The sequence below is a fragment of the Colletotrichum scovillei genome (assembly GCF_011075155.1).
Source record: "Colletotrichum scovillei strain TJNH1 chromosome Unknown Contig00004, whole genome shotgun sequence".
NCBI classification, from domain to species: domain Eukaryota; kingdom Fungi; phylum Ascomycota; class Sordariomycetes; order Glomerellales; family Glomerellaceae; genus Colletotrichum; species Colletotrichum scovillei.
The window spans coordinates 3,588,242-3,613,000 of NW_023336262.1; the positions used below are offsets into that span (position 1 = coordinate 3,588,242).

Genomic DNA, 24,759 nt, shown 5'->3' on the forward strand with positions numbered 1-24,759 from the left:
GGACATGTGGTACAGCCATGCAAGTCAATGTTCAATTTATATGATTGAATTCTCTAGGACGCATGTCTCTATTAATTCACAGCCCTTACTCCCCGTTCACATGCAACAACTCCGTACAAGGACCCAGTGCAAGAACCCAATCAATTACTGCAGGGATAGCGGTAGGTGCCGTGCGTGGCTGGTTCCAGCAGAAACTCGCGTGCCAGCCAGCACTGCGATGATACATCTCAATGCTATTTTATGTTCACATCTTCAGCCACAACCCATTCGAGAGGCCTCGAGTCATACCCTGACAACGAGTGCTGCAAAGGTATTGTGTATCGTTTCTTCCAAGGCAGCCGGTGGCGCGGAATGTAGAAATACTCCAGAAACCCCTGGCCCTTATTGTAATATAGTACGCAAGTTGTCAATTCGTCACTCTTCTGGCAGAGCAGGCTGCCATAATCTCGAACTGTGGTATGGTAGTCCATATCATCGCTGTCCTCCTGAATGTTCAACGTGAACCGCTGGCTCGGGCCCTGGTGGCGCAAAAGGTCTCCAGAGCTTTTGAACCGAGGCCGTTTCAGCGACTCGGCCACCTTGGCTTCGTATTGGAGATCTCCAACCCAATCCATGGATGCAGCTGCGAGATGAAGCTCGTGGCAGTCTTCACCAAGCGCAAGTCGCTCGAGGTCAGATCCAAAGAAAATGGGATTGGCCTTGAGTTTAGCGGCTGTTTCATGCCATGTGTTGTCCTTGAAGAAGATGTTCATGACATAATCGAGTACTTCCTTCGCTGACCTGGGCATTGGAGAATAATGTGAGCGGCAAGTCGGAGCTGAGCTTTGCTAGACCGTGGTTAGAGGTCGCCCTTATATATGATATACTAAAAAGGTGTGCGGTGCGTGGTAGTGTGTCCATCTCGTTGTTGCATCGCCGTGGGGCTTATTTTAGCCGGCAATCAGAAATGATGGTGTTGATCGCGCGAACTGGGTAAGAAGGGCATTTTCGGCTCATCGGTGAAGTATCTCTTCTGGTAGGTTGGTGACGATTCTGGAGCGTCTCGCAGTCAGATATGGGACCAAGAGCATACCGGATCAGTCAGTCTTGGAACAGTTACAGGATTGAAGAGACTTGATTTCCAATACATTTGCATCAACGAGATACGGGTGCTACACGAATGAGCCGTTTTGTTCTCCTAAGAAAGCAAGCAGTAGTCTACGTACAGTATCTGGATTGTCCATTTGCATGGCTTGTCAGAGATGGAAGCGAGCCACGGGAAAGAGGTTCACAACGCCTTTCAGGCGTTGGAGATCAGACGTTATTAGAGACGGATCGCGTACGACGCCTCCAGACGACGACGTTGAAGGGCTTGAGCCATGCCCAACAGCAGCGTAGCACCCTTATAACTCTTGATGACAGAGGTGATTCACGTGAATGACAGCGGTGATATGTACAGTTGTATGCATGGGCACGAACTCTCTATTCCTCTTTATGACATCACAGGATGAAGATGGACCCGGCGAATTCCGGTACAGGCCATGTGCGCTTCCTATCAGAGCCAACTTCCGGGATTGTATGGTGGCTGCTTCCGCTTCAACTCTGGCTTGACGGCCTCAAAGTCATAGCCTTCTCGACCCCGCCTGATGGGGGCCAAGAGCACGTCAAGGTCATCCTCTACTAATGGCGAGTCTGGTTCGTCTCCAGCTTGCACCTCCACGTCCTCCCTCTGTCGATATTCGGACGGATGGAATCTATCCTCCACAGACATAGTGTTTGTTTCATTCATAACGCTCTCGAAACGGCTGCAAACATCTCGCAGCTGTACCACAACTTGTTCGATGTCGGACATGAAGGCGGTTCCTGTGAGAGCCAAGCTTTTCCAATAGTCAAGTTCTTGCCTGAGGCGGCCGGAGTCTCTCACGAGTTCTTCCAGACGTTGTTCCTTACTGACTGGTGCCTTCTGAGACTGTATGGTGCTGTTTGCGAGGTCGGTTGCGTGGGTTCTCCCGCCCAGGGCCGCGACTGCGTTGTCTATGTCGCTTGGTAGGCGCGGCAGACCGTTTGATCGGCGAGGGCGCTTCAAAGGTCTGGCCGCCATGTCGGATTGCCATCGAAATGAGGTGGAGTGCTGATGGGTTGCCGAAAGAAGTACGTGACATGGATCACCTTATGTGAGGATGGACACTGCGTTTGCCAACCGCGAAACTGACGCCATATGTAGACGAGATATGATTTTTGTATGTAAGCTTGGCAAGGTTGTCTGGTCTTTTTCGGGCTGCTTTCGTCGCCAACTCGATGAGCAAAGAACAAGAGCTTTCACAGGGGCGTGAGCCAGGAGATGATCTCGCCTTGATATAGCACACTCCACGCATGGATGCCGCGGGTATGTATGGACTCTACAGCACAATTATCAACTTTGAGGCTATCTCTATGGCCCCGGCGTCGTTGCAGATACTTTGCAAAAACGGCCATTCAAACGCTGACCGTCGAGCCGTTGGTGGCTTCTGCAAAACCCGGTTGCGTAGAGCCTCGCTTCTCAGAAGGCGGTATCGGATGTCGTAACGAGCTTACACGTACGAAGAGCACAATGTGTCTTGTCCAAAAACAAAGGCAGTCTAGAGCCATGGTTCGAACGATATAAATCTCTCCATTGGCGATGACATGAGCTGGGCTACCGAGTCACCCCAGACGCGCTGGAAGAGATCATGGATTCCATGTGGTGAGCGGCGCACTCTCACATTGTCACATAGGCATCCTGCTAATGGTAGTTAGGACCAACCTGCTTAGACAAGATGAGCGATGCTGCCTCGCCATCTGCCTGGCGGTCAATTGCCCTCACAACGGACTGACCGACGACACGTGGTATCCGCCGCTGAACAGAGTCAGAGAAGACATGAACAGCACCGCGGGAGATCGGTTTATCGCCTACATCATAAGCTGCCTGTGTGGGCCGCTACAAGGCAAAGAGTTCGTCGTCAAGGTCGCGGCGCTTCTCGCGTGCCTGAAAGTCCGCGAAGCGCCCGAGGAACACGACGATGGCCCGTCGGACAACAGAACCAACTTGTTGTTCGAGTTTGACAAGGCACTGAATTTTGACTTTGGAAACATGCTCATCACCATCAAAGTGCTCGAACAGGTTTTGATGTTCTCGGCGCGGATTTGGGAAATCCATGCGCCTGAAGACACCGTTCACCCCGGGACTTTGCCAGCGACTTTCGATCTCTGCGATGATTCGGTGTCGAGAAAGATGCTATACATGTACTGCTGCGTACGGATCTTGTTTCCCGACACTCACGAGGCGACCATGCACCGGACACGGGCCGTCTTCCAGATGAGCTCTGCAGATGCGGCCGAGCTGTTTCTCGATACGCCCAGCGACGACGAGCTGGAGTCAGGGGGGCACTCAATGTGTGACGTGGACGAGGACCTGTTTGACGGCGAGGGCGACGAGCCTTACCGTTCTGACATGTCTGGCGCTGAATCTGACGAAAACTCAGACCTGTCGGAAGGAAGGAAGTTAGACGACGATTATGGTGATTCAGACGTCTCAGACGAAAGCTATGGGCCTGGCGCAGAAGAAGACGATAGCGATATAGAGTAGATACAGAGTAGTTGCCGAGTTCATTACGCATGGGCATGTGTCATTCAATAATTCCCTCATAACTATCCTTGGAAACTTTCATATTCCTTCATATTCCTTCCATGTCGTTTGCGTGTCAAGAAATGACCTACCCCGGTATCTCCCAAACGTCCAGAGAGTGTTCTGTATGCCAATGCCCTGTGTTCTGTACCGCGCAACGAAGATACCGCCCTTGAGGCTGTGGCATGTGCGATGCATTGGTGTTGCTGGTGATGGCTTGCATGGAGCCGGAGATCACCTCCCTCACCTTTAAGTCAGGTTGCAAAGCACGAAGCATCAAGTGACGAGCCCAATGATGCTGCGAAACTCGTAGCGAAAGACCGGAAAGATAAGTCGAGGAATCCGTCCGCAAACTGCCCAACAGCGGCGTAAGTGGCTTCTTGTCATTGGCGCCTCGGCGCAGGAAGCAAGTTTTGTTGACTGTACTACGATCAGAACCAGAAGTGCCTTCTCGAACCATACACACCCCGTCTATTTCATTGAATCTCTCCCGCAGCGGAATGACCTCCAGCTACAGCATGCCAGGTCGGCCGGCGTCGAAACACCGGTGGCACCACCGCCAAAGTCTGTGTCAGCATCTCCGCGCTTTTCATCGACGTCTCATATGCGATGTCTCATCGATCATGGACTCTCGCAGTGCTGGCCCTCCAGCTTGCTGTCGCCGCCGTGAATGCAGCGTCGGCCCTCGAGATCCTCTCGCAGGTCCCCTCGTGCGCTGTGAGTGATTGTGGCATCAGCCAGGCTTTCGTCGCACTAAAGCATCCACCATCTAGTCGGAGTGCATCAGCAGCACATTCATCACGTCGGCCTGCGATCCAGAAGACGTGACCGCGTGCATCTGTCTCGACATTGCTGTCCAGTCGGAGCTTTCGACATGTGTGCAGACGAACTGCCCGTTTGACGATCAACTAAGTTCGCCCCGCTGTTTCCTCTCTGGAAGCCCATCTGACCTTCTGAAGCTGCAGCGACGGTAGAGGGGGCCCTGTGCGAAGGGTACCCCAAACCATCGCGGAGGACGGAAGTCCGACGGACGCTCATCATCAGCTGCAGTCTTGTGCTGTTTATCGTGACGCTTCGTCTTTTCACGAGCAAGCAGTATGCGGGTGGTCTATGGAGGGACGACTACATGGCCATCCTTGCGGCGGTACCCCACCCCAACTCTCCACGAAATCCTTTCTGACGTCGTCTGTCAGGCACTCCTCATCGCCTTGGCCGCGGTCTATCTGCACATTACAAGCATCGGCTTCGGCATGCACTACTGGACGATACCGGTTGGTAATGGGGTCGTTATCAGAAAGGTTCGGTGATAAGGGCCCGCCGGATGTTTGCGAATCGTGGTATCCCGTCCTAACGTCGAGTCAGATGCTGTACGTCGGAAACTTGATCTACACCGTCCTTCAAGCCGCCGTGAAGCTGTCGATCGTGCTCTTCCTCGGCCGCATTTTCCCGTCGGAGACCTTTCGAAGGATCGCACAGGGCCTCCAGGTTATTCTACTTCTGCATGGCACGCTCTTCATCATCCCATTCGCGACGCAATGCGTGCCTGTGCAGTCGATATGGGACCGGACCATCACCGACCGCCGATGTCTAAACTTGCAAGCTGTGGGTTACAGCAGTGGCGGACTGGCCATGGCGGAGGACATCGCCATCTTGCTCCTGCCGATCCCCTACGTGTGGCGGCTCAAGATTTCTCTCCGGCGACGTTTGGCCGTCATCGCGCTGTTCAGCATTGGTTCATTGTGAGTTGGGTCTCACGTCCCGGCAGAAGGGTGGGAGGAGAAGGCTCACACGGCAGACAGCGCGTGCGTGACGTCGGCGGTCCGGGTCAGATACCTGGTGGAGTACAGCACCACGTTCGACGAGACGTGGGACCATGTCGATATTGTGGCGTGGTCGTTCATCGAGCAGTCGACGGCGATGCTGTGTGCGAGCTTGCCCAGTCTGCGTCTGCTGCTCGTCAGCGTCTGGCCCCGACGTCGGTCTACGGCGTCGGAGCTTTCAGCAAGGACAGTCCGAAAGGTGGACCCGGTCCGTTGACAGACTGAGGCGACACAAGACGCAGATACGCAGAGACAGCGGACCCGGTCCGTTGACAGACTGAGGCGACACAAGACGCAGATACGCAGAGACAGCGGCCCCGGGCCGCAGCACACGGGCGACGGCGTGCTTGTGACGACCACGGTGGAGGTCGATCGGCAGTCCTACGTGGCTCTCGACGTGCCGCCCTTCCCACCGCCTGCCTATTCTGGGCGTAGCAACAACACATAGCAGCAAGTCATGAGAAAGGGGAGAGTGGGACAGTATCTTTCAGGAATCTATGATGAGCTATGAGAAGCTATGATGAGCCATGATGAGCCATGATGAGGGGTTATTGCTGAGGCATGTTGCTGCAAGTTTTCTGTAAAAGGAAAGCGACGCAAAGGCGAAGTACACGGCAACATTGCCATTGTTTGGCGTTGGGGTTTGACGGGTGTCTGGCTACGCGAAAGGCGGCGCAACGAGTCATGAGGTAGTTCACACAGCGCTGAGTTTAGTACATGAATCGAATACGGTATTTCCTTGAAGAGATGGAAGCCATAGTGCATGTCCCAAAAGATACATCGAAAAGTCTGCCAATGCTCCAGCTGCAGTTTCCCAGGTCGTATTGCCGCCGAGGCCTTATGTCGTGATGATGTTTTCTTCGTGCAAACCTCTGGGCCTTTTGGTGGGCGGTGCTTCCGATGGGCCTCTCAGGTGCAGTGAACACCTGGATTTCGCCCGTCTCTCCTTCGATTACGTAGAGCTGCAGCCCCACTTCCCCGCTCGTGAGTGGTTCGCCAGGCGGTCTCTTTACCGCAATTCAATTCTGGCACCAAACCAGCGACAGAAAGCAAATGAGTGATAAGGGAAGTTGAAGACGACCCGATGAGAATGTCAGTGCTCCTCAGGCGCCATGACGCTAGCCCTGTGGGCGGTCGAGATTGAGATCGTACCTTGCATGCTGTGCGATGGGATGATTAATGGTGATTGACGAACCCCAAAGCCCGCCATGTTCCCGCAGCAATGCGCGCGGAGTCCGTCCCGCGTTCCGCCTAGCAGGTCCCCGCAGCCGTTTTTGGCCGTTCGCCTACCGGTACGACGGTGGCCGTTCTTTCTGAGTGCCGTCGGTAGGGAAGTCGAATGGGCCCCTGCAGCTTTTTGGGAGGCGAGCCCGCCGAGGCCCGGTCTTGGTCCCGGGAAGGGGGTGGGTTTCTCCAGCACGCATCCAATACCAGCGTAGAAGCAACAATCGGCCACTGGCTGCGGCGTACTCCGCGAGCCCCATACAACGACATCCATATTCGGCTTTTCAGCACGGATGGCTCCCAAACGCTCTCGTAAGGGCAGGTCTTTGGCGGCGGAATACACTCCTGGATCCCACTGCCGACGGAGCAGAACGTAGCGTTGTGCAGCGGTGCAAATCCGTAGCAGGTCGTGGTTTCTTGCTTATGGGTCTCTGACAGCAACTGATCCGCAGTAGGCACACGGCGAAGAAAGTGCGTCCATCTTTTGGGGGGGACTCATTCTGGCGCTGGATGCCATACCACCGGCGACTGGGAGACTGCAATTGGGAAAAACACCAAGCCATGGCTTACGAATAAGAGCGCGAAATGAGAGCGTTTGTCGAACGTTTGTCGAACAAGTGAATTTGTTGGACTCACTGGCGTGCCGACTGTAGCCGAACGCTTCGACTGTTTGATCTGAAAGCAGGGCTTGCCCATCGTCAAGCAGCAAGCAATGGACCCGCTTTGCACGTCCCTCTTTCCTCCAGAATGCATGTCTCCTCCATCCCCTCGACCACCACACAACCGTACATCTCATGAGGACGAGAGCGCAGGCCAGAGTGGCCGGCAATCCCAGCTGCAACCAGTGCCAGCACGAAATGGCACGCCGCAACACAGCTCCAGCGTGGACCCGGCCTTCCCACGCCTTCCTGACACCGCCATCGAATCATCGCCGACGGCCGACACGCGGTTGGACGAAGGCGGGCAGAAGATGACGTACGCGCAACTCATCTACATCGCGCTCCACAGCACAGAAAAAAAGGCGATGGGACTAGGCGAACTCTACCACTGGTTTGAGCAAAACACCAGGAGAGCCCACAGGGGAGGCGAAGGATGGAAAAACAGCGTTCGTTCGAACCTGAGCGTAAACAAGGTATGCTAGCGAGTCGCGCCAGCGTTGTGACGGTCTAGTCTTTCCTGCTAAGTCGTAATCTGTGTTGCACAGGCCTTCCAACGAGTGGAACGCAAAGGCTCCCTCTGGCAGCTCGCGGAGGCAGGGTTGACGGAATTCCAACCAACGCGTAAGCCCCGATCGGATCGCGGAGCGAGTCGTGGGAAAAAGGCTGGGGGATCATACAAATGGAAGATCAGCGTCGCATCGCCGCCTCCTCCGTCTTGCGCACCCACTCTGCAGGATCACTCGAAGGAAAATGTGTCCGGAAGTGATTGCGGCGACGATGGGTTTTGGTCATTTGACGGCGGCTTCACGTCGCCTGAGAGCAGCCAGCCTGAAAGCGGAACCTCTACCGATTATCCATCGCCGGTGCCGATGACTTCGACGCAAGATGGCTTGGAGCACATGCATGATCCGTTATGGGCTTGGAACCTGGATAGTGGGCGCTACGTCCACTGGCCCTACTGCAGCTGCCTCTGTGGCCGACAAAACTTTTGTTGGACAGACGTGAATGAAATGGTGCCATTATGCGCCCCGACAGCGTTTGCTCCCATGTTGACGAGCATGGGCGTGGGTTCTAGTCCGCCGTCGGAAACGTGCGTGCAATGGGAGATCTGACGGTCGAATCTGGTCTTGGCACATTAGAAGTACGTTATACCACTGGGGCATGGATGGGCCACTGTCCGAACGGCGGAGAGATAGAAATACAGACGGCGAATACTGTACTGTAAGATACAGTATGTGCTGTCGTGCCAGAGAATGCATGCGCCAACTCGATCTTCCCGCTCTTCATGTGTGTTGGAACGCTCGCTTGCGAAGCCGGATGGACCTTCGCTTGACTTTGAATGAAGTTTGGGACGCAAATGGCTTCAGAGCATTGGCGATTGGATCGCGGACGATTACAGATTCATCCAGGTCGTCGGGCCCAAAGTCCATCTACCCAGCCCATTTGGCTTCCGAGTTGCTGCTGCCTATAAGACAGACACGCGCCTCGTCTGCCCGGTGTGACGACCCCTCATCCAGTGCGCAACATGACCCGTTGTAAACACACTGGCTGGCTGCGCGTGGCCACCAAAGACCAGGCGTACGTCGTCGAAGGCTCGGATCGTGCCCAGAGTCTGCTGGACAGTCTGCCACGCCCGGATAGCCAGTACCCGAGTATCCTCGTGCTGATTGGAAACGCGGCCAAGCGGGTTGCCCTGCAAAGACTCGGTGTGGACATCACCAGGCCCAACACGACCCGAGGCCACGGCGAGATCCACCTTAACAAGGCTCCTGTCGGCGCGTCCGGCGCAAGGCCGACGCTGATTGCCGATGCCGACGTTCCGCCCCATAAGCGGCTCGGGAGGCCGAGGAAATCCACGCTCTGCCATGAAGTCGTAGCAAGGCCACTGTCGATCTCTCACGGTGGAAACACCACGTCCACCATGCCGTCCACAGCATCGTCCGCGACGATGTCCGCGATGCCGCTCACGACGGTAGAGGCTGGCGATCATGTCTACAATCGCATGCTTCTCCCGTTTGCTGATGCTGTGTGTTTCTTTGCCGACGATATTGGCGGCGTAGAGGTCGTTGCCCAACGTCTTGCGTCGTGGCTGGACCTGAGTACGCCGTCCACATCGTCGGTGCGGCCCTGGTTAGTGGTCGTCGTGAACGGCGACGAGGAGGATTCCGCACGAAGTCGCCTGCTACAGTCAATCCGCCAGAGGACAAACGCCCACGTGTCCGAACGATTCCACGGCGTCCGCGTCATCAGCCTGGCCGACAAGACACCTAAGTCTCTCCGACGCCGCCTCGATTCCCTGCGTTGGGACATACTCAGCAATGGCTGTCCCACATGACGGAGACGAAACGGGTCGAGCGCGTGCTCGCCAGCTGCTCTTCTCGGCCACCCACCTCGCCGGCCTTCTCCGCCACGCCACAGAGCACGCCGGCGGTGCCGGCGCGCCGCCCCTCGACTTCCTCGCCGTCTCCCGGCTCGATAACCCGGTGGCGGCCGATCTGCCGGCGCACCTCGCAGGGTTCCTCACGCACTGCGACTCCGTCGACGACCTGAAGAGATTCGCCGTGCCTGTCATCGCCTCCAGCTTCATACTGGACCAGTACCCTCCGGACATGCACCGTACGTTCGCGAGCATGCGTCACCTTTTGTCCTCACTGACGGCCCGCAGTCTTCGATCCGCGCGACGTCTTCCAGATGTTCTACAAGGACGTGTGCCACAACGTGTGCGGCACCGCCGTCCTCGCGCACGAAGGGTCCACCGACTTCCTCCTGCCGTCTCAGTTCGCCAAGATGGTCGAGGGGCAGATGGCCCGTATGTTCCGGCAGCTGACGACGGGCCAAGCCTCAGCGTCGCTGCATCGACAGCTTGTCGCCGCCTTCGCGGAGGACTGGGTGCAGCTTCGGTCCAACAGCACATGCTACCTTTGTCTGCGGCGCGCTCCGCAGGTCTTCCCCGCGTGCGGCCACGGTCACTGTCTGAACTGTGTCGAGGTATTTGGCGTCGCAAGTGCGGCCGACCCGTGGCTCATCGAAGTGGCCGAGTGTATCCTCTGCGGACAAAACATTGACATGCAGATACGTGAAGCCGGACACCGCGTCGGTTCGGGTCTTGTGTATCGACGGCGGCGGGACGCGCGTACCCTCAAGGTGTTGAAGCAGCTCGAAGACGACATCGGGCCGCCCGGCCATCCGGTACAGCAGAACTTTGACGTCGTCTTCGGACGAGCTCAGGTATGTCGCGGGATGCTGTCGTTGTTGCAGGTGCAGATGGGGCGACTCTGGCTGACCGATCGCGACAGGTGCCATCAGCGCTGGCGCCCTCTGCATCAACGGGTGGACGGTGGATGAGTGCATCGCCCGCTTCGAGTCCCTTTCGAACCACGCGTTCACGCCTCGCCGGGTCCCGTCTGTTCCCATCATAGGCCCTCTCATACGACTGATGATGCGGATCCCCTTTTTTGCCACAGTCGTGCGTGCCGCAGCCTTGCTTCTATTCGACAGCAGGTACCCGTCGCAGCACATCGAGAAGGCTCTGCGAGACATGTTCGGCTCCGGCAGAAGCATCGCCGACTACTCGGCGGCCGACACGATGGGTGCCATGGTTGGCATGACGGTTGCTACCGTGCAAGACGCAAGCGCCTGCATCTTCACCAGCTACAACGGAGTGGGCCAGCGGGCCGGCGATCGCGGTAGCCTCCCCGTCTCCGTCCCTGTCTCCGTCCCTGTCTCCGTCCCCGTCGAGGCCATTCGAAGCGCGCGAGCCGATGCTGATGAACTGTATAGATTATGAACTCTGAAGGCAACCGCCGATGGGGGCCGAAGGCAACCGCCGATGGGGCCGCGTGGCTTTGTGGGAGATGTTTGTGGTTTCCCGCGTGATTCTATGTGAGGCCTGTGGCTTCCGGTGACTAGATGGCTAATCCGGTTTGCAGTGTCCGATGTGCAACCGCTGCTCCGTAGTCCGTGCCAGCCCTTCTTGATTTCTTTTGTTTGTTTTCTCTCTCCCCCATTTTGTCCTTTTCGTCTTTCTCTTTTCTCCTTCTTCTTTTCTTTCCCTTCCTCTTCACGTCTCGCTCTCTTTTCGCCATCCTACAATTGGATGGCGCAAACAACAAACAGCCGGGTGCTGCGAAACGCCGCTAACAATGCCATAGCTATTTCGCCTTGGTCTGAAGGCCTCGGCACCTTCCAGGACGGCGGCTTAGTGGCCAACAACCCGTCCTCGATCGCGCTGCAAGAGGTGGCCTCCCTTTTCCCTGAAGCGCCACACCCAAGCCTTCTAGCCTCGATGGGCACTGGCTCCTCTTCGAGCTCGCCCAGCGGCGGGTGGCGGGATTGTTTCCTCTTCCGCCTGGCGCGAGCGTTCCGGAACCGCGACAAGAACGACTGGCAGCGGGTCGTCGCACAGAAGAAGGTGGGTCGATCCGGTGAGTTCTTCCGCTTCGATGTCGAGTTCGACGGCTCCGAGCCACCTTTGGACAGCCTGTCCAGCTTCGACGACGAAGAAGATGATGGGTGCACCTTTGAAGGCCTCCCCGCCCTGAGACGTCTGAGATTGTGCGCGAGGGCAGAGCTGTTCATCTTTGAGCTGCGTGCTTCACGGCCGTACCTGTTCTCCGATGGGGGGTACGACTGCCGCGGACAGATTTGTTGCCGGCTGCGCCGTTGATGCGGCAGCTCGCGAGCGGCAAGGCGTATTTCCGCGTCGGCGGCCGTAAAGTAGCTTGTGATTTTGCGTCATACCCGGCGGCCTTCCCGGATGGTCAATTCCGTCTGGACGTGAAGTTTCGCGTGGTCAGTCTGCAGGAGTCGCTCGCCGTTTGCCTATGGGAGACCGCCGATGAGGGTCGCGGCATCAGCGGCTCGCCGTTTACCGTGCAGCAGCTGGTGCGGAGCCAAAAGCTCGAGCAGTGCTTCGGCACCTCTGATCATCGTAAGAAACGGCGACGGGACGATGACGACGACGAGGACAAGGGCGCAAGCCGTAAGCAGCCGAGATTCAAGCGGTAGGGTGTGCCCTTGATAGAAGAGAGACGCATGACGGTAGCTCTGAATTGATATGCGTAGCGTAGCTAAGAAGAATGATTTTTTGGGGCTAAGGCTTCTCTTTAAACGCAGCATCACTGCAGGCGAGTCCGTGCCGCTGCGCTTCGCCTGCGCAGTGCGAATATGGCACTCCGTCACGCTGATCCTTTGCTCGAACTTTCAAGCAATATAGTCATTGACTTTGGGCCAATTACATGGATGCTCTATGGGTAGTCGTGCGCCCAGAAACAGCGTGAAGTGAAGGGTGTCCCAGACTGACTTGATTGCCGCAAAAACAGACCGCATGGAGGCAGGGAGACTTTGATCCCGCCTTCCTTGATTGATCCAGCAGTGGATGGCTGACGTGGTCCGAGCTTTTCTGACCATCCCAACGAAAGCACCAGCCGTGAGTGGCGCGCTCCTTTGCAACGTCATATCAGCCTGGACTACAGACACTTGGTCGATGGATATGGTATCGGAAACGAGAACGACGGCGTTGAGCTCAAATGGGAACCACCACGACGATGTGATACATCTAGGCTCGAGACCTAGTACGTGGAGCATACCAGAATCTACCACAAACGCAGTGCCAAGAGCCGCAGCATTCGCAACGACGAGGACATCACCACTGGGCCACGACTCTGGGGACGACGTGACTTTCTTATGTTCAAGGCCAGGTACGTGTTGTGTACGCATAGTGAACAGGCGCTTACAAGTTCATAGTCCCGAAAGCAGCAGCTCGGCCCGAACAGCACCAACATCCCCGACTACAACCGAACGACAAAAAGCAATCCTCACGACAACCGCCCAAAAAGCACAGAGCGCAACCGAAACCGTCACATAGAGTACCGACTAGAAGGCCTATGCGTCTACGGTACGTAAAAGTTGGCTGGCTAGCATCTTCGGGCGCTCAGCGGCAAGCTGTGTACGGGTGCCTCAATACAAGCGGGCAGCTGCGTTACTGGTCCTGCTCGGCACAGGACGACGGTGGCTCTATCAAACACGAGGAGATACGTCCGGAGTTCCTAGGCTTGAGTAGGACGACATACGCAAGAAGTTGCCCGAGAAAATTCATAGGGCAGCGAGAAGGAACGTTCAAGGCGAAAGCTGAGGTGCAGTCGTTCGCAAATCAATCAATCTTGCAACGCTTCCAGATGTCTCGCCAGCAAAGAATATGGCGTCATCTCCGCCAGGATAGCCGTACTCTTCAGCATGTAGTACGTTCACAAGATCGAGCACCGTCGCTATCGTCTCGGTCACAGCAGCGAGGGATGCGTCTGCCTCAACATACGGTCGCGCGTCTGTTTTCTGCTCGGTTGGCAAGTCGGGTGACAGCATTGACAAAACCCCTGTGCTTTGGCCCGTCTGCACACTAGTGTTATATGCGTCTCTGTCAATGGCTTGCCAAGCCCTCTTGGCAAAATCACTCATCGCTAACATCGGCGAACCGGGCTGACAGAAAAAGACGGGGTTTCTCCGAAGCAGTGCTCATTGGTGACTCAAGGCCTGTAGCTGCCGTATCCCGTGGGAATATCGAATTGACCACATCCGCAATGGGTTAGGAACTCGTCGCATAGCCTTTGAGCGGCGTCGTGGACAACGCGCTCGAGCTTCTGTGTCTACGTGAGAAAGAGCTGCCGGCTGCGCACCTGCGAAGAGCTGGTTGAGAGGGTCGAGTGTACCAGAGCCTCCATGTTCATGCAGTCAATTCACATCAGCCGAGCGCGTGCCATGTCGTTCACGACATACTTACAAGTTGGAGACTACATGCCAGAAGACAGTCAGCCAGACACCAACTACGTGATGCGCATCAGGGCATATATCCACAAGGGGAATTCAGCAACGAACAAGCCCGATTCGCTCAGCTTCTCCCACTGGCACAGAGCGCACCTTGTCAGGGTTCATTCGAACGATTGAGCATGAAAGACCAGCCCGAGATATTGTATACCCGTTGGTCAGGAAGTTGCGACGGCAGATGGTGCGCGCGCGCGATGTCACGACCAGATTATCCACCCGCCATATGACCGTGCTGGGGCAAAATTGGTATCAAGAACTATGTCCCATAAGAGGATTCAAGAAGCCGCTGTGCCAGCACTCGACGCATCGGCGGAGGATTCATTCAGATGGCCACTAGAGGTTATGGTGGAAGTCTCCCATCATTTCACGTTGAGACACGGAGCTCACGACTGTCCGATTGTAGTATCGGGCGCGGCTTCTGACATGAACAATATCGTGCAGCTACGCCTTCCAACGAAAGTTGAGATTCATTAGGGATTCGGTGCGGGATCTGCCGCGGTAGGCGGCAACAGGCTCACCAGAACTCCTGCAGCAACTAGCTGCCATTGAACGCAGACCGTACAGTACAATATACTGTAGCATTTGGGAAAACAATTATTCTTGCATCTTGACCATCGCTTAGTGAGCGTTGTGGCAGGGGCTGGCGGAAAACATTATACTTGCGGCTTCCAGATGAACAAACGGCCGGCGGTTGCCTTTTGGCGGGCGGGGTCTAGACCAGGTCCAGACGGGGCGAGGAAAATGTAGAGTGACCGGGGTGCTGGATCTGGACTGTCGGTTGCAGAGCAGCAGGAGACGGAAGTGGCTCCGCAGGCGGCTTCCGGCCCGGGCGTAAGTGGGTGCGGCCCGATCTGGCGCCAACATCTGGCGGGACCATCCAGTAGAGCATCTTTTTGATGTGATCGTCCACTCCACCTTCTCAGACGGGTCCGCCTTTATCGTCTGAGGCTTTTCTTGGCTACGACCAGATCTGGCGCTGCGCTGAATCTGGGCGCTAGTGCCTCGGGGTTAATAATGTATCTTTCTCATCCACTTCTTTTTTTGACGACCAGCGCAACTCTGGCTGTAGCAGTGGAAACCGTTGCACCGCTTTTGACCCTTCCAACAGGGGTTGAACACTGCATTGGGAATCACATCCCCGTCGTTGCAGCTGAGACGGGCTCTCAAAAATGAAGCTGTGTTTCTGGCGCATTGGGAGCTGATTGCTCCCGTCGGAAGGGTACGGTACACAAAGACCAATTCCCGCCGTTGGAGAAGCCTACGATGCTTCTCAAAAGCAGGAATTGAAACTTGTCTTCTAGTTCGTCGCTTCGGACTGTCCGAGCATATGGTCGTTTCGTCTTCTTGCTCGACGACGATCATTTTGCAGGTCCCGCGTTCGTTGTGATTGCAACATCTACCGGGCGTTTTGACGGAAAAGTTTCATTTCACTAACGTATCTTGACCATCCGGCATTTCGCCTGTGGATGTTGAAGGAGGAACTCAATAGGGAATCATCGATGTTATGGACGAAATCCAAATTGATAAGCCAAAAGCCAGCTCAAATCATGGATGGTAAAGTTGACATCTACATTCCGGCCGAATCAGATCAGCCTAGTCACACGCTATTGCTCCTGCTTCTAGAATTGGGTAGAGATGGGCTCGTGGCTCAATAGCGCTGGGGTAGTATTCGAGCCACGGATCTGCTTTACCATTCTGTGCATCTCCCGGTAATCTATACTCAAGTCCCAAGCTATATCTGCCAGAAGTTTGCTTTCCGCGACATTGATATCATCGGTTGCAAAATGAAATGAGCATGTTTCGGCCGCGAGGCTGGTCCAGAATGACGTTCTGTACGTGACATCTTCTAGATATTTCCGAGCCAGAATGACGGCCGACAGGACGCGTAAATGCCGATCCGCCTCCGTCATTGGAGAGTTCTGTGGCCGCTGGAGGCCCCGCTCCAGGTAGATGAGACTACCACAGAGTACCGCACCACTGATATCAGCCCGTAGCAGCAGACGGCGTAGGAAGACCGCCAAATCTGAGGAGATGTTCCATATGTCGCTACCGATGGGCAGGACTCTTGAAAGGATGCGCTCAGCCACGCCGGCGACGAGTCGTAGGGAAGCAGGCCGCCGACAGAACAGTTCAAATCGGTGGGTGTCTGACGACATGTCCGCCAATCGGGCGAAGACGGGTGATTGGTGAATAGTGACGGTGTGAATAGCCGACGGCGACTGGAGCTGGGAAGCATCCCTCGAACAGCGATGAATCTGCGTTTTGCCAGCACAGCAGCCGCACCGCAGCAGCCGTAGGGTTTTTGCGATCGAATCGCAAAAGAACTTTCCATATCCACGAGTATGGCAACTGAGCCTACTTAATGCTGGCAGCCCTGAAGCTAAATGTGGACGCCCCCAAAGTACTTAATCAGATCGTCACCAAACCAGAAAGGTGCCACAACAATGATGGAACCTCGTCGCACGTCAAGCGTCTATTCCGACACCTTCGAGCTTGATGACCTGTTGCTAAGGCTTACGAAACAGGCCGATGAGCAGCACGATATGGTCTCCGACATCTTGCAGCAGGAGAACAACGCACTCTATCGCAAGCTCAGGGCGGCACGGCAGCTGTGGCGGGTCATTGTCGGTCTCGTACATGGCATCGTTGAGTTGATCGACCAGCTGGAGGAGCTGCTTACGAAGGCCCGGTTGCGGATCCAGCAGGGAAGGGCAAACTATCTGGCGAATTGCACCGCATTCTAGGCCGTCAAAGCAGTTTGATTCGACGGTCTGTGCCGTTGCCAACTTGCGAGGAGGCATCACCTACATCAAGACCCGACAATGAACGAATTTAAGAAGCCGAATTTATGCGGACTTCGGATAGACTGGAACGGCTGGGTAGGAGAGAAAGTCTGGCGGCACAGGTCGGAGCCCATGTGAGCTCTTGAGGCGCTTCGCTCGCCTTTCTGTTTTTTTTTTCTTTTTTCTTTTTTTAATTCTTTTCTCTTTCTTTCTTTGGATCACACGAAGGCTCCATGCGCTTCTCTCTTCCCTTTTCTTCTGAACAAGGGAGCTTCATTTCGCTCTTTATTACTTCTATCATTCGCCTCGCCTTTTCTTTGATCTGTTCTTCAGCACTCTCACGGCATTACGTGCCGTAGTTGACGGGCATGAAAGACGACGACGCTACCCTCCCGCGTACGATAGCGAGGAGCATTTCAAGACCTATGCCGTCTCTAGATATGATCAGATGTTGCTGGAAAACGACAAAGAGATAGACTGGTGGTGGTCTCTGCTGGCAAAGATCTTCTCGTGGCTATTGTTGGCAGGCCATCGTGTTTCCTTCCACGTTCGCCTCGCTGAAGAGGTCGCAAGTTCTCGAAAGTATGGGCAAGGTTGGGCAGACGGTGTCATACTGGGTCAACGACTGTCTGATTGCTCTTGCCTCTGTGCTTTCGGGCGTTGCATCCATCGGCCTGGCATGGCTGTGGTTCAAGTGGCGTGCAAACTACGTCTGGGTGCATCAACATATCATAATGTAGGACGCCGTGCTTGACGAAGTTCCGCGCGCGTCGACACTCACAAAGCTGTAGTCCGACGTTGGTCAACTCGCTCATCGGGTTTCTGTCTACCATCCTCAACATCTATACTGTACGGGGGCCAATGGTCTGCAACGTCGATAGCTACTACAACCGTCACCGGCTGGTGGCTGGTTGTATCTTGCGTTTTGTGCGGCGTCTACCAATATTTACTAGATGGACTACGTCGCAAGACGGAATGTTGGCTCGGAAGCCGTTGTAGGAGCTGGTCTTCTTTAGCTTCCTTTTCCAGTTCATCAAAGTTGGTGTCATGTTTCCTTCGGGCAAGAGCAGATGTACAGTCATTCAGCATATGCATGGCCCTGTTTCTGGCCGTGCTCAGATGTAAAATCTCAGATGTCGAACAACACGATGGATATTGGCTTCGCCGGGAATACTGTATACACGTTCAGCCGAATTCCACATCTCTGTCAGTCTTCTCTGCGGCACAGTGTTGAGCTCTGCCCAACTTGGCTCTACCTACATCGAAACCCTGCATTCAATCCTGGAAATGACTTTGCACAATTAGCATACTGTATGTATTGAACCCACCTATCTTGGTCACCATAGGCGATCGTCAAATGGGCGATGACGTTTGAGACATCTGTTTGTGCAGCCGACATGGCTGAGGACAAAGCTACAAGCTGCGTCGGGAGCCAAACTAGCTGTCGACTGTGTGAAGCAGTCACATCTCATTCAGAGCTTGACCGTCCGTGCACGTTGCGCAATGCAAAATCTGCTCTCCATGGGTATATTAATACACCATCAAATACTTGCGAAGATGCCAGATCGTTTGTAGAACACATCGAAGCAAACGTGATGAAATCCAACAGAAAGACCCAGATCGCCATCTTTTCTAATGGTTATAACGCCTCAAATGCCGCTGCGTCGGATCCTGGAGCCAGACTCGCGGTTCATACGGCAGCAGGAAAACAGGACAGATACCTGCCAAAGCAGACCGAGAACCAAAAAGAGGAGCGCGTTTTGGCGGCGGTCCCAGAGAGAGGTGTACACAGTCCGAAACACGACAACATGTCGGATCGCCCATCACACGTCGAAAAGGGCTCACCCTGGAAGCACTACCAGGCCGAATTCGAGCTCAACGATCTCGGGGGTACTTTGACAGTGGCGTCAAGACATCGAAAACTGTTCCACATCAGCGAACTGGCCCGCACGGAGTCGAAAGAGGTCCTGGAAAAGCTGAAAATGCTCCGTCACCCCAACATTGTCGAGTTTATCCAGGCGTACATCACGCCCACATCTTTCCACGCCGTCTTCGAAGCCACGGCTGTCAGTCTGTTACATGTGGCAAGATGTCCGATTTATCCCGACGAAGCGCAGCTGGGTGCCATAGTCGGGCAGGTAAGCAGAGGAATGGAGCTAGATGGATGCGATTGAGCCATCAAAGATCTGACTGACGCCCGCGCCAATCCAGGTCATAGACGGTCTCAGCTATTTAGAGGGAGAAGGCCTGGAGCACACTTCGATCGATGGAGGGAACGTTCTGATGACTGACGCGGGAGTGGTGAAGATCGGTAATTGACCTACCTCCCAATCAGTACACGCTTAGGGTTCCGGCATCTGACGTTAGAAACCGTGTAGCCGAACAGCACCTCTGCCAACCGCTCAGAGGCCACAGCCGCCGTCATCTCACGGCTCTCAGCCGTGTCGTTCAACTCCTCATGCAAAAGTACTGCAAAGAAACGCCAGGCATCGACGACCTCGGTCGCTGGGCGCCCGACTCGGACGGGTTTGCTTTCCTCGTCGCGATCGATTCTGCGTCGTCCGTCGCTGAGTTGCAGAGTGTTCGTATCACCAGCTACGTTTGAAGTTCGCGCCAGAGAGCCAGGCGACTGACCGAGACCTACAGCACCCGCTTCTTAGACATCGCGATACCGAGTGTCTCCTCGGTCTCGTCAGTTTGACACGCGTAGCGGTTTTCCCGCGGGAGTATCTATGTGGAGACAGGGCAACACCAGTGCCAAAATGATCTTCTTCCGGCTGTTTCCTGCTCTGCTGAAGACGGATGGCCAATTATGCCTGTCACTCATATGCTCCATAGCGTTGCAAATGTTCCCTGGACTATGTACTTCAGTCCTTCGATTCTTCGGTCCTTTCCTGTATTCATCATTCGTCTGTACTTATCTACTGTTTTTCCTCCCGGATCTCCTCTCTCCTAGTCACAAGCGCTCATGGACTGGTTTACCGCTTCCTACGCGATCTGTCTTGCGGGCATGATTGTCGGTCTTGCTTTCTTGAACGCCCTGTCCCGCACAGTACGGGCTCGGAAACAACTTGCTCATCTTATGGAGAAGTATCTCGTCTATCGGTTTCTCGTTCATCGCCACTCGCTACTTGGTCCTTGGAACGCTATTTCCTTGCTCATTCCAACCCTCCTCCTAGGCGTGAACGTGTTCTGCCTGACTTTCCGACCGTCAACCCTTGTCGCCCGCTCCGGGAACCTGGCCCTCCTCAACATGCTTCCCCTGTTCTCTGGACCCTGCTTGGACTTCACCGCAGACATACTCGCCGTACCGCTCCGGCACTACGCAGTGTTTCACAGGTGGCAGGGCCGGGTCGCCACAATTCTCCTTGCGGGTCACATCATCAGCGCCATGGGAGACGACAAGTTCTCGGTCCAAGTTTCCGATGGTGCCAGCGAGCTCCTCATGGTCACGGTAGCCGAGCCATCTCCATGATCACGTTTTGTTTCTTCGGCTTACTCTCGCAGGGATCCATCGCCATGGTGGCAGCGGCAACAATGACCTTTCTCCCCTTTTTCCGACGCCGTATCTACGAGCTTTGTCTGAGAGCCCACCAAGCGCTTGCTTGTCTGGCAGCGGTGGGGCTAGCGTTCCATCTGCGGTCGATGGCCGGTCGCTCATGGCTTTGGCTGTACGTCTATCTTGCTGTGACGGCGCTGATAACCTTTTCACAAATGAGCCTGATGGCGTTCCGTAACAAGGCGATGGGACGAACGTCTGGCAGAGCCTACATCAATCATGATGCCGGGGCCGTGCGCGTCTCGATTCAGCTATCAAGGCCACTTACCTTCGAGGCGGGCCAGTATTTGCTTGTGTGGATGCCGAGAGTCCGCCTGTTGGAGAGCCACCCCTTCGTCGTGACCTCGTGGGCCGAGGCGGAACAGGACATCGTCGATCTTTTTATCGAACCGTGCAGAGGGTTCACTTCCAGTCTTGTTCGGTATTCCACGAGCGCGCCGTGCCACGGCTGACCTTTCTTTCCGGCCCGCACGGCGTCAGCGTGCCGGTGTGGGACTACGAGGCGGTGCTCATGGTGGCTACGGGTCATGGAATCGCAGCTCAGGCGCCGTACCTCAAGAAGCTGGTCTACGGATACAACCACTGCAGAGGTCGCACGCGGCAGATCCACCTTATCTGGCAGGTAGCCAACCTCGGTGAGTTGAGGAAGACGTGCTAGAACGAGGCGGTCTCTGTGACTGACTACACCAGATATCGTGCATGCGGCTGAGTCTATCCTGAATCCCATACTGAATGACGACACGCTAGATAACGGCTACGTACGTACATCGTGACCTAGCCTTTCCTGTTGATCGACGTGGTTGACTGGTCATGAACAGATCCTCGATATTTCCATCTTCTTGGACACAAAGACACAGGGAATGTCTGTCGGCGGTCTCCAGACCCTGCTACCAGAGTGTGCCAGTGACGAGCAGATTGCTGCGTGCGCCCCGACACATGTCCTGGGCACGGCCGACGCCGAGCGGCTGATCAACAAGCATCTCCACGGCGGCAGCAATCGATCACACGGTGAGCCGACTCGCGTGAAGGATTTTGGCACAAGAGCGCGGCTTTATGTCGGCAGCCCTGACCTAACGGCGAGCCTATGGGGCGAAGCGTCTAACTTGTTCGGCCGCACATCGCCCGACGCACTTGGAAACATGGGAGATATGTTGGTCCTCGGTACGCTCTGTGTTCTCGATGATGAATGCTTTCTGACCGGTTTCGCAGTATCTGCTGCAAATGCAACGCGGGACGTCCTTTACGATCTTGCGGGCGGGTTCCGGATGGACGATAACCACCCTTTGTTTTCCGAGTTCCAGAGAAGAGAAGATTTGCGCCAGTATCTCCGAACCAATGTGTGGCTGCGGGAGCTTGATTACCAGCCGGCCGGCTGATATGTCTGACACTTTGTATTTGGCTAGTCTTTCTTCTAACTGGTAATGGATGTTTGAGGGTTTCTAGACCATAATGGTTGCAAGACTCGTCTAGCTGCTTGACTAATACATTGAATTATGCGGGAGAAAAATGGAAACGAGCGAAAAGACATGCTGTACATGTGGATATCCATAGCGCGATCGCGAAATGGTTCCCGTCGCGACGTTCGGTCTTCAGAGGTGATCCTACGTAGAGCCCCCAGTGTGACTAGCTGATTTGGATACCGCACAAGACTGGGATGGCATCCACCATCCGTGCCCGTCAGTAGCGCCGACTAAAAAGGAGCCACATGGGTCAGCTCAATGTATGGAGGCATCACAGTCGGACTTGGGCCGGAAGGCATCGTGAAAATATGGGGTGGGAGGGGAATGATCGCACTTTAGGTGCTGTGCTTGGGATGCTCTCGAGAACCAGCCACGGCAGCAGACCTAGTCAAGTCAAGCGACCGGGCCGGTTTCGGGGAAACAACGCTCCACGATCGAATTTGACATCGGAACTGAGGTAGAGTCGGCAGGCGGGAGCGTACATAGCCGCATCGGCGTGGACGTTGCTTTGTCTCCCCTGTTCACTTTGTGCGAGACGCGGCCGGTCGCGGGTCGGAGGCGGATCGGGTCGCGGCAATAATGGGAGGCTAGATCTGGGCTGACGCCTTGATTTCTGGGCTGCGGTGCAGAGAAATGGGACTATTATGGGCGGGGCATCGCCGGCGCGGTAGCATTTGCCCTCGGAGTTTGCGGGGACAACACGGTGGTTCGAGGAGCCAGAAGCGTCTTTTGCAACGTCGTTCGACTCAGCACCAAATGGCTGCCCTCGAGGAGTGGATTGCTGGGGGTCATGAAGACGGAGAGGGACACTAGGTGCGCAGACCAGTCATCGACGGAACAATTTGATCCTCAATCCTCAAGCAACACACCCCTTCACACACTCGCCATCGACCGCAAGATCGGCTTCAGCCAGCCCCCGAGAAGACGTTGAAGATGCCGAAAAACAACTTCGAGATGGCCGGCTACAGCAAAAAGCGACATAGGTGCAGCTTGGAGGGACTAGGGAAGCTTTTTCGACAGGCCAAGAGAAGCTCCATTTTGGACTCGCCGCTCATTGCCGCTCTAGCCTGAGGCTCGCTCGATGTCATTGTGTTTTCCTGGGCGAGACGTTTGTGTCCTAGCGCGCAATGTGGAAATAGCAAGGCCCACCTCGTTGCGACTTTTCAGTCCGCAGTGGACAGTTCTTGCGCTTTGGGGACTTGGCTGGGCTTGAGACGGAATAGTGGACGATAGCTTTTTCGCCCTCATCAGCAACCAGACTTTGCAGCCGCTCTTGGCTTGCCGGGAACGCTGCAAGAGGCCCATTGGAGCTGCCGCTGTCCGTTGTATGGCGATTTTGCGTCAGATCGGTCGACTGCACTACTAGCAAGGTCACCTCTACCAAGTAGATGTGGGACCAATGGGACGTACTGTAGCTGAGGTCGCTCATTACCTACCCGTCGCAAATTCGAGTGCTCAAGCCACATTTCAGAAAGCACCCATTCACCAATCAACGATCGTCGAACTGAGAAGATTGTCACCTGTCGGCGGTGATTCGATCGGACGTGGGACCCACAAGCAAGACAATAGTCTTTCTCGACAAGCACTGGTTTTTTCGACAAACACTGGCAAATGCACACAGGCGCGCTCACCAAGATCCACGCCTGCCTTCCCACGACGATACGATAGCTGCCCAAAAGCTGTGAAGTGAGGCTTGAGACGAGATATCAAAAATGACACAGCTACCAGTGACGAGGTCGTCTCAAGTCTTCGCTCGGATTGGACCATCGGCAAGGATGACGTCTGACCGGATGTGTTCCTCGTCAAGGGTGACGGTGTCCAGTCGGGGTCAGGTTGGATCCTTCTGGTTCAACGACTCAAACTTATGTGATCATGGATCGGTAGAATGAAACACATACAGACGTGAGCCCCTTCAAGACCACCGAGCACCCAGAAGGCCGCCGGCATTCTAGCTGGGCCATCTAATCTGATGCCATCACGGTCGCGTCATGTCAGACTATTCGTAAAGGCGTAGACAGGTCCGGCAACGGATCAAGGACTAGCCCTGTGGCCACCACTCCGCAAGTCATCTGGACGACAGTTCTGCATAGAGGAGGATGGAGGGTGTTGATTCTTCTCATTGTTCTGGGCACGTGAACGCTTCAAAAAGCTCACCCTCTGTGAATATCTCTGCAGGCGCGCTCCCCCTAGTGGTGCATACTCACACACGCACATCTTTTTGATTCAATCCTCAAGGCTAATGTACGGTGAACTCTGTGGTAATCGTAGCCAAGCAACCTTTCTATCTACGCCTCCTCTACCTCCGATTCACAGTCGAAGAGCGCTTCCTCCGAGCGAATTTGTGTGACGGGATCATCCCAATCCACCTCCTCTGTCGTCAACAACGCCAGCTTTCGCAATCGCTCTTGTGCGTCGCCCAGAACACGGAGCTGGTGATCAAGTCTCTGGATACTCGAGGCAATGCGATCGATGACAAGTTGCAGTCCGGCTGTCGTGGCCTTCGGGGACACCGGATCGGGGACGTGGTTGCCATCGCGGGGACTTTCCATGGCCGATCCTGCGGCATCGCAGCCGACGAGCCGTAAGCCCGCCTCTCGACCGACTGTTAGATCGCACCTTTTCAGGAGAGATTCCGAGGCGCGCCAGAGTCTCCTCTAACGTCTGCTGGCTGATGACCATAGGAGGATCATCCGGTGCGTCCGACTGACAAGAGTCCGTGTTGAGGCGCATGAGCTGCCTGATATCATGAAGTGGTCTGCCCGCCAGCCCGCTCAGTCCGGACACGAAGACGATCGTGATATTCAGGGACACAA

The 24,759-nt window shown here is 55.2% G+C and overlaps 6 protein-coding genes across 6 annotated transcripts; all 6 read left to right on the forward strand.

Annotated features, from left to right (window-relative positions):
- Positions 1-2,687: 2,687 nt before the first annotated feature.
- Positions 2,688-3,583, forward strand: HER10_EVM0002145 (uncharacterized protein; the record flags this gene model as incomplete). Its single annotated transcript, XM_035471870.1, has 2 exons — positions 2,688-2,701; positions 2,755-3,583. 2 exons carry the CDS (start codon positions 2,688-2,690, stop codon positions 3,581-3,583), a joined length of 843 nt encoding a protein of 280 aa, XP_035334696.1.
- Positions 3,584-4,748: 1,165 nt separating this feature from the next.
- On the forward strand, positions 4,749-5,659 carry HER10_EVM0008051 (uncharacterized protein; the record flags this gene model as incomplete). The annotated part of the gene is made up of 4 exons (XM_035477587.1): positions 4,749-4,766; positions 4,816-4,920; positions 4,985-5,361; positions 5,422-5,659. The coding sequence occupies 4 exons, from the start codon at positions 4,749-4,751 to the stop codon at positions 5,657-5,659; spliced, it is 738 nt and encodes a 245-aa protein (XP_035335132.1).
- Positions 5,660-7,393: 1,734 nt separating this feature from the next.
- On the forward strand, positions 7,394-8,785 carry HER10_EVM0004792 (forkhead domain-containing protein). Its single transcript, XM_035474425.1, has 2 exons — positions 7,394-7,798; positions 7,871-8,785. The coding sequence occupies exons 1-2, from the start codon at positions 7,418-7,420 to the stop codon at positions 8,435-8,437; spliced, it is 948 nt and encodes a 315-aa protein (XP_035334895.1). The 5' UTR covers positions 7,394-7,417; the 3' UTR covers positions 8,438-8,785.
- Positions 8,786-8,850: 65 nt separating this feature from the next.
- On the forward strand, positions 8,851-12,332 carry HER10_EVM0004914 (uncharacterized protein; the record flags this gene model as incomplete). The annotated part of the gene is given in 10 exon segments (XM_035474542.1): positions 8,851-9,625; positions 9,642-9,941; positions 9,991-10,418; positions 10,470-10,557; positions 10,622-11,011; positions 11,145-11,181; positions 11,255-11,281; positions 11,442-11,562; positions 11,704-11,986; positions 12,043-12,332. 10 exon segments carry the CDS (start codon positions 8,851-8,853, stop codon positions 12,330-12,332), a joined length of 2,739 nt encoding a protein of 912 aa, XP_035334908.1.
- A 6,403-nt stretch (positions 12,333-18,735) lies between these two features.
- HER10_EVM0001468 (putative FAD-binding domain-containing protein) lies at positions 18,736-19,532 on the forward strand (the record flags this gene model as incomplete). Its single annotated transcript, XM_035471213.1, has 2 exons — positions 18,736-19,065; positions 19,263-19,532. The coding sequence occupies 2 exons, from the start codon at positions 18,736-18,738 to the stop codon at positions 19,530-19,532; spliced, it is 600 nt and encodes a 199-aa protein (XP_035334644.1).
- Positions 19,533-19,895: 363 nt separating this feature from the next.
- HER10_EVM0006420 (cell surface metalloreductase) lies at positions 19,896-21,862 on the forward strand (the record flags this gene model as incomplete). The annotated part of the gene is made up of 5 exons (XM_035476004.1): positions 19,896-20,381; positions 20,435-20,925; positions 20,967-21,121; positions 21,177-21,244; positions 21,305-21,862. The coding sequence occupies 5 exons, from the start codon at positions 19,896-19,898 to the stop codon at positions 21,860-21,862; spliced, it is 1,758 nt and encodes a 585-aa protein (XP_035335015.1).
- Positions 21,863-24,759: the final 2,897 nt, after the last annotated feature.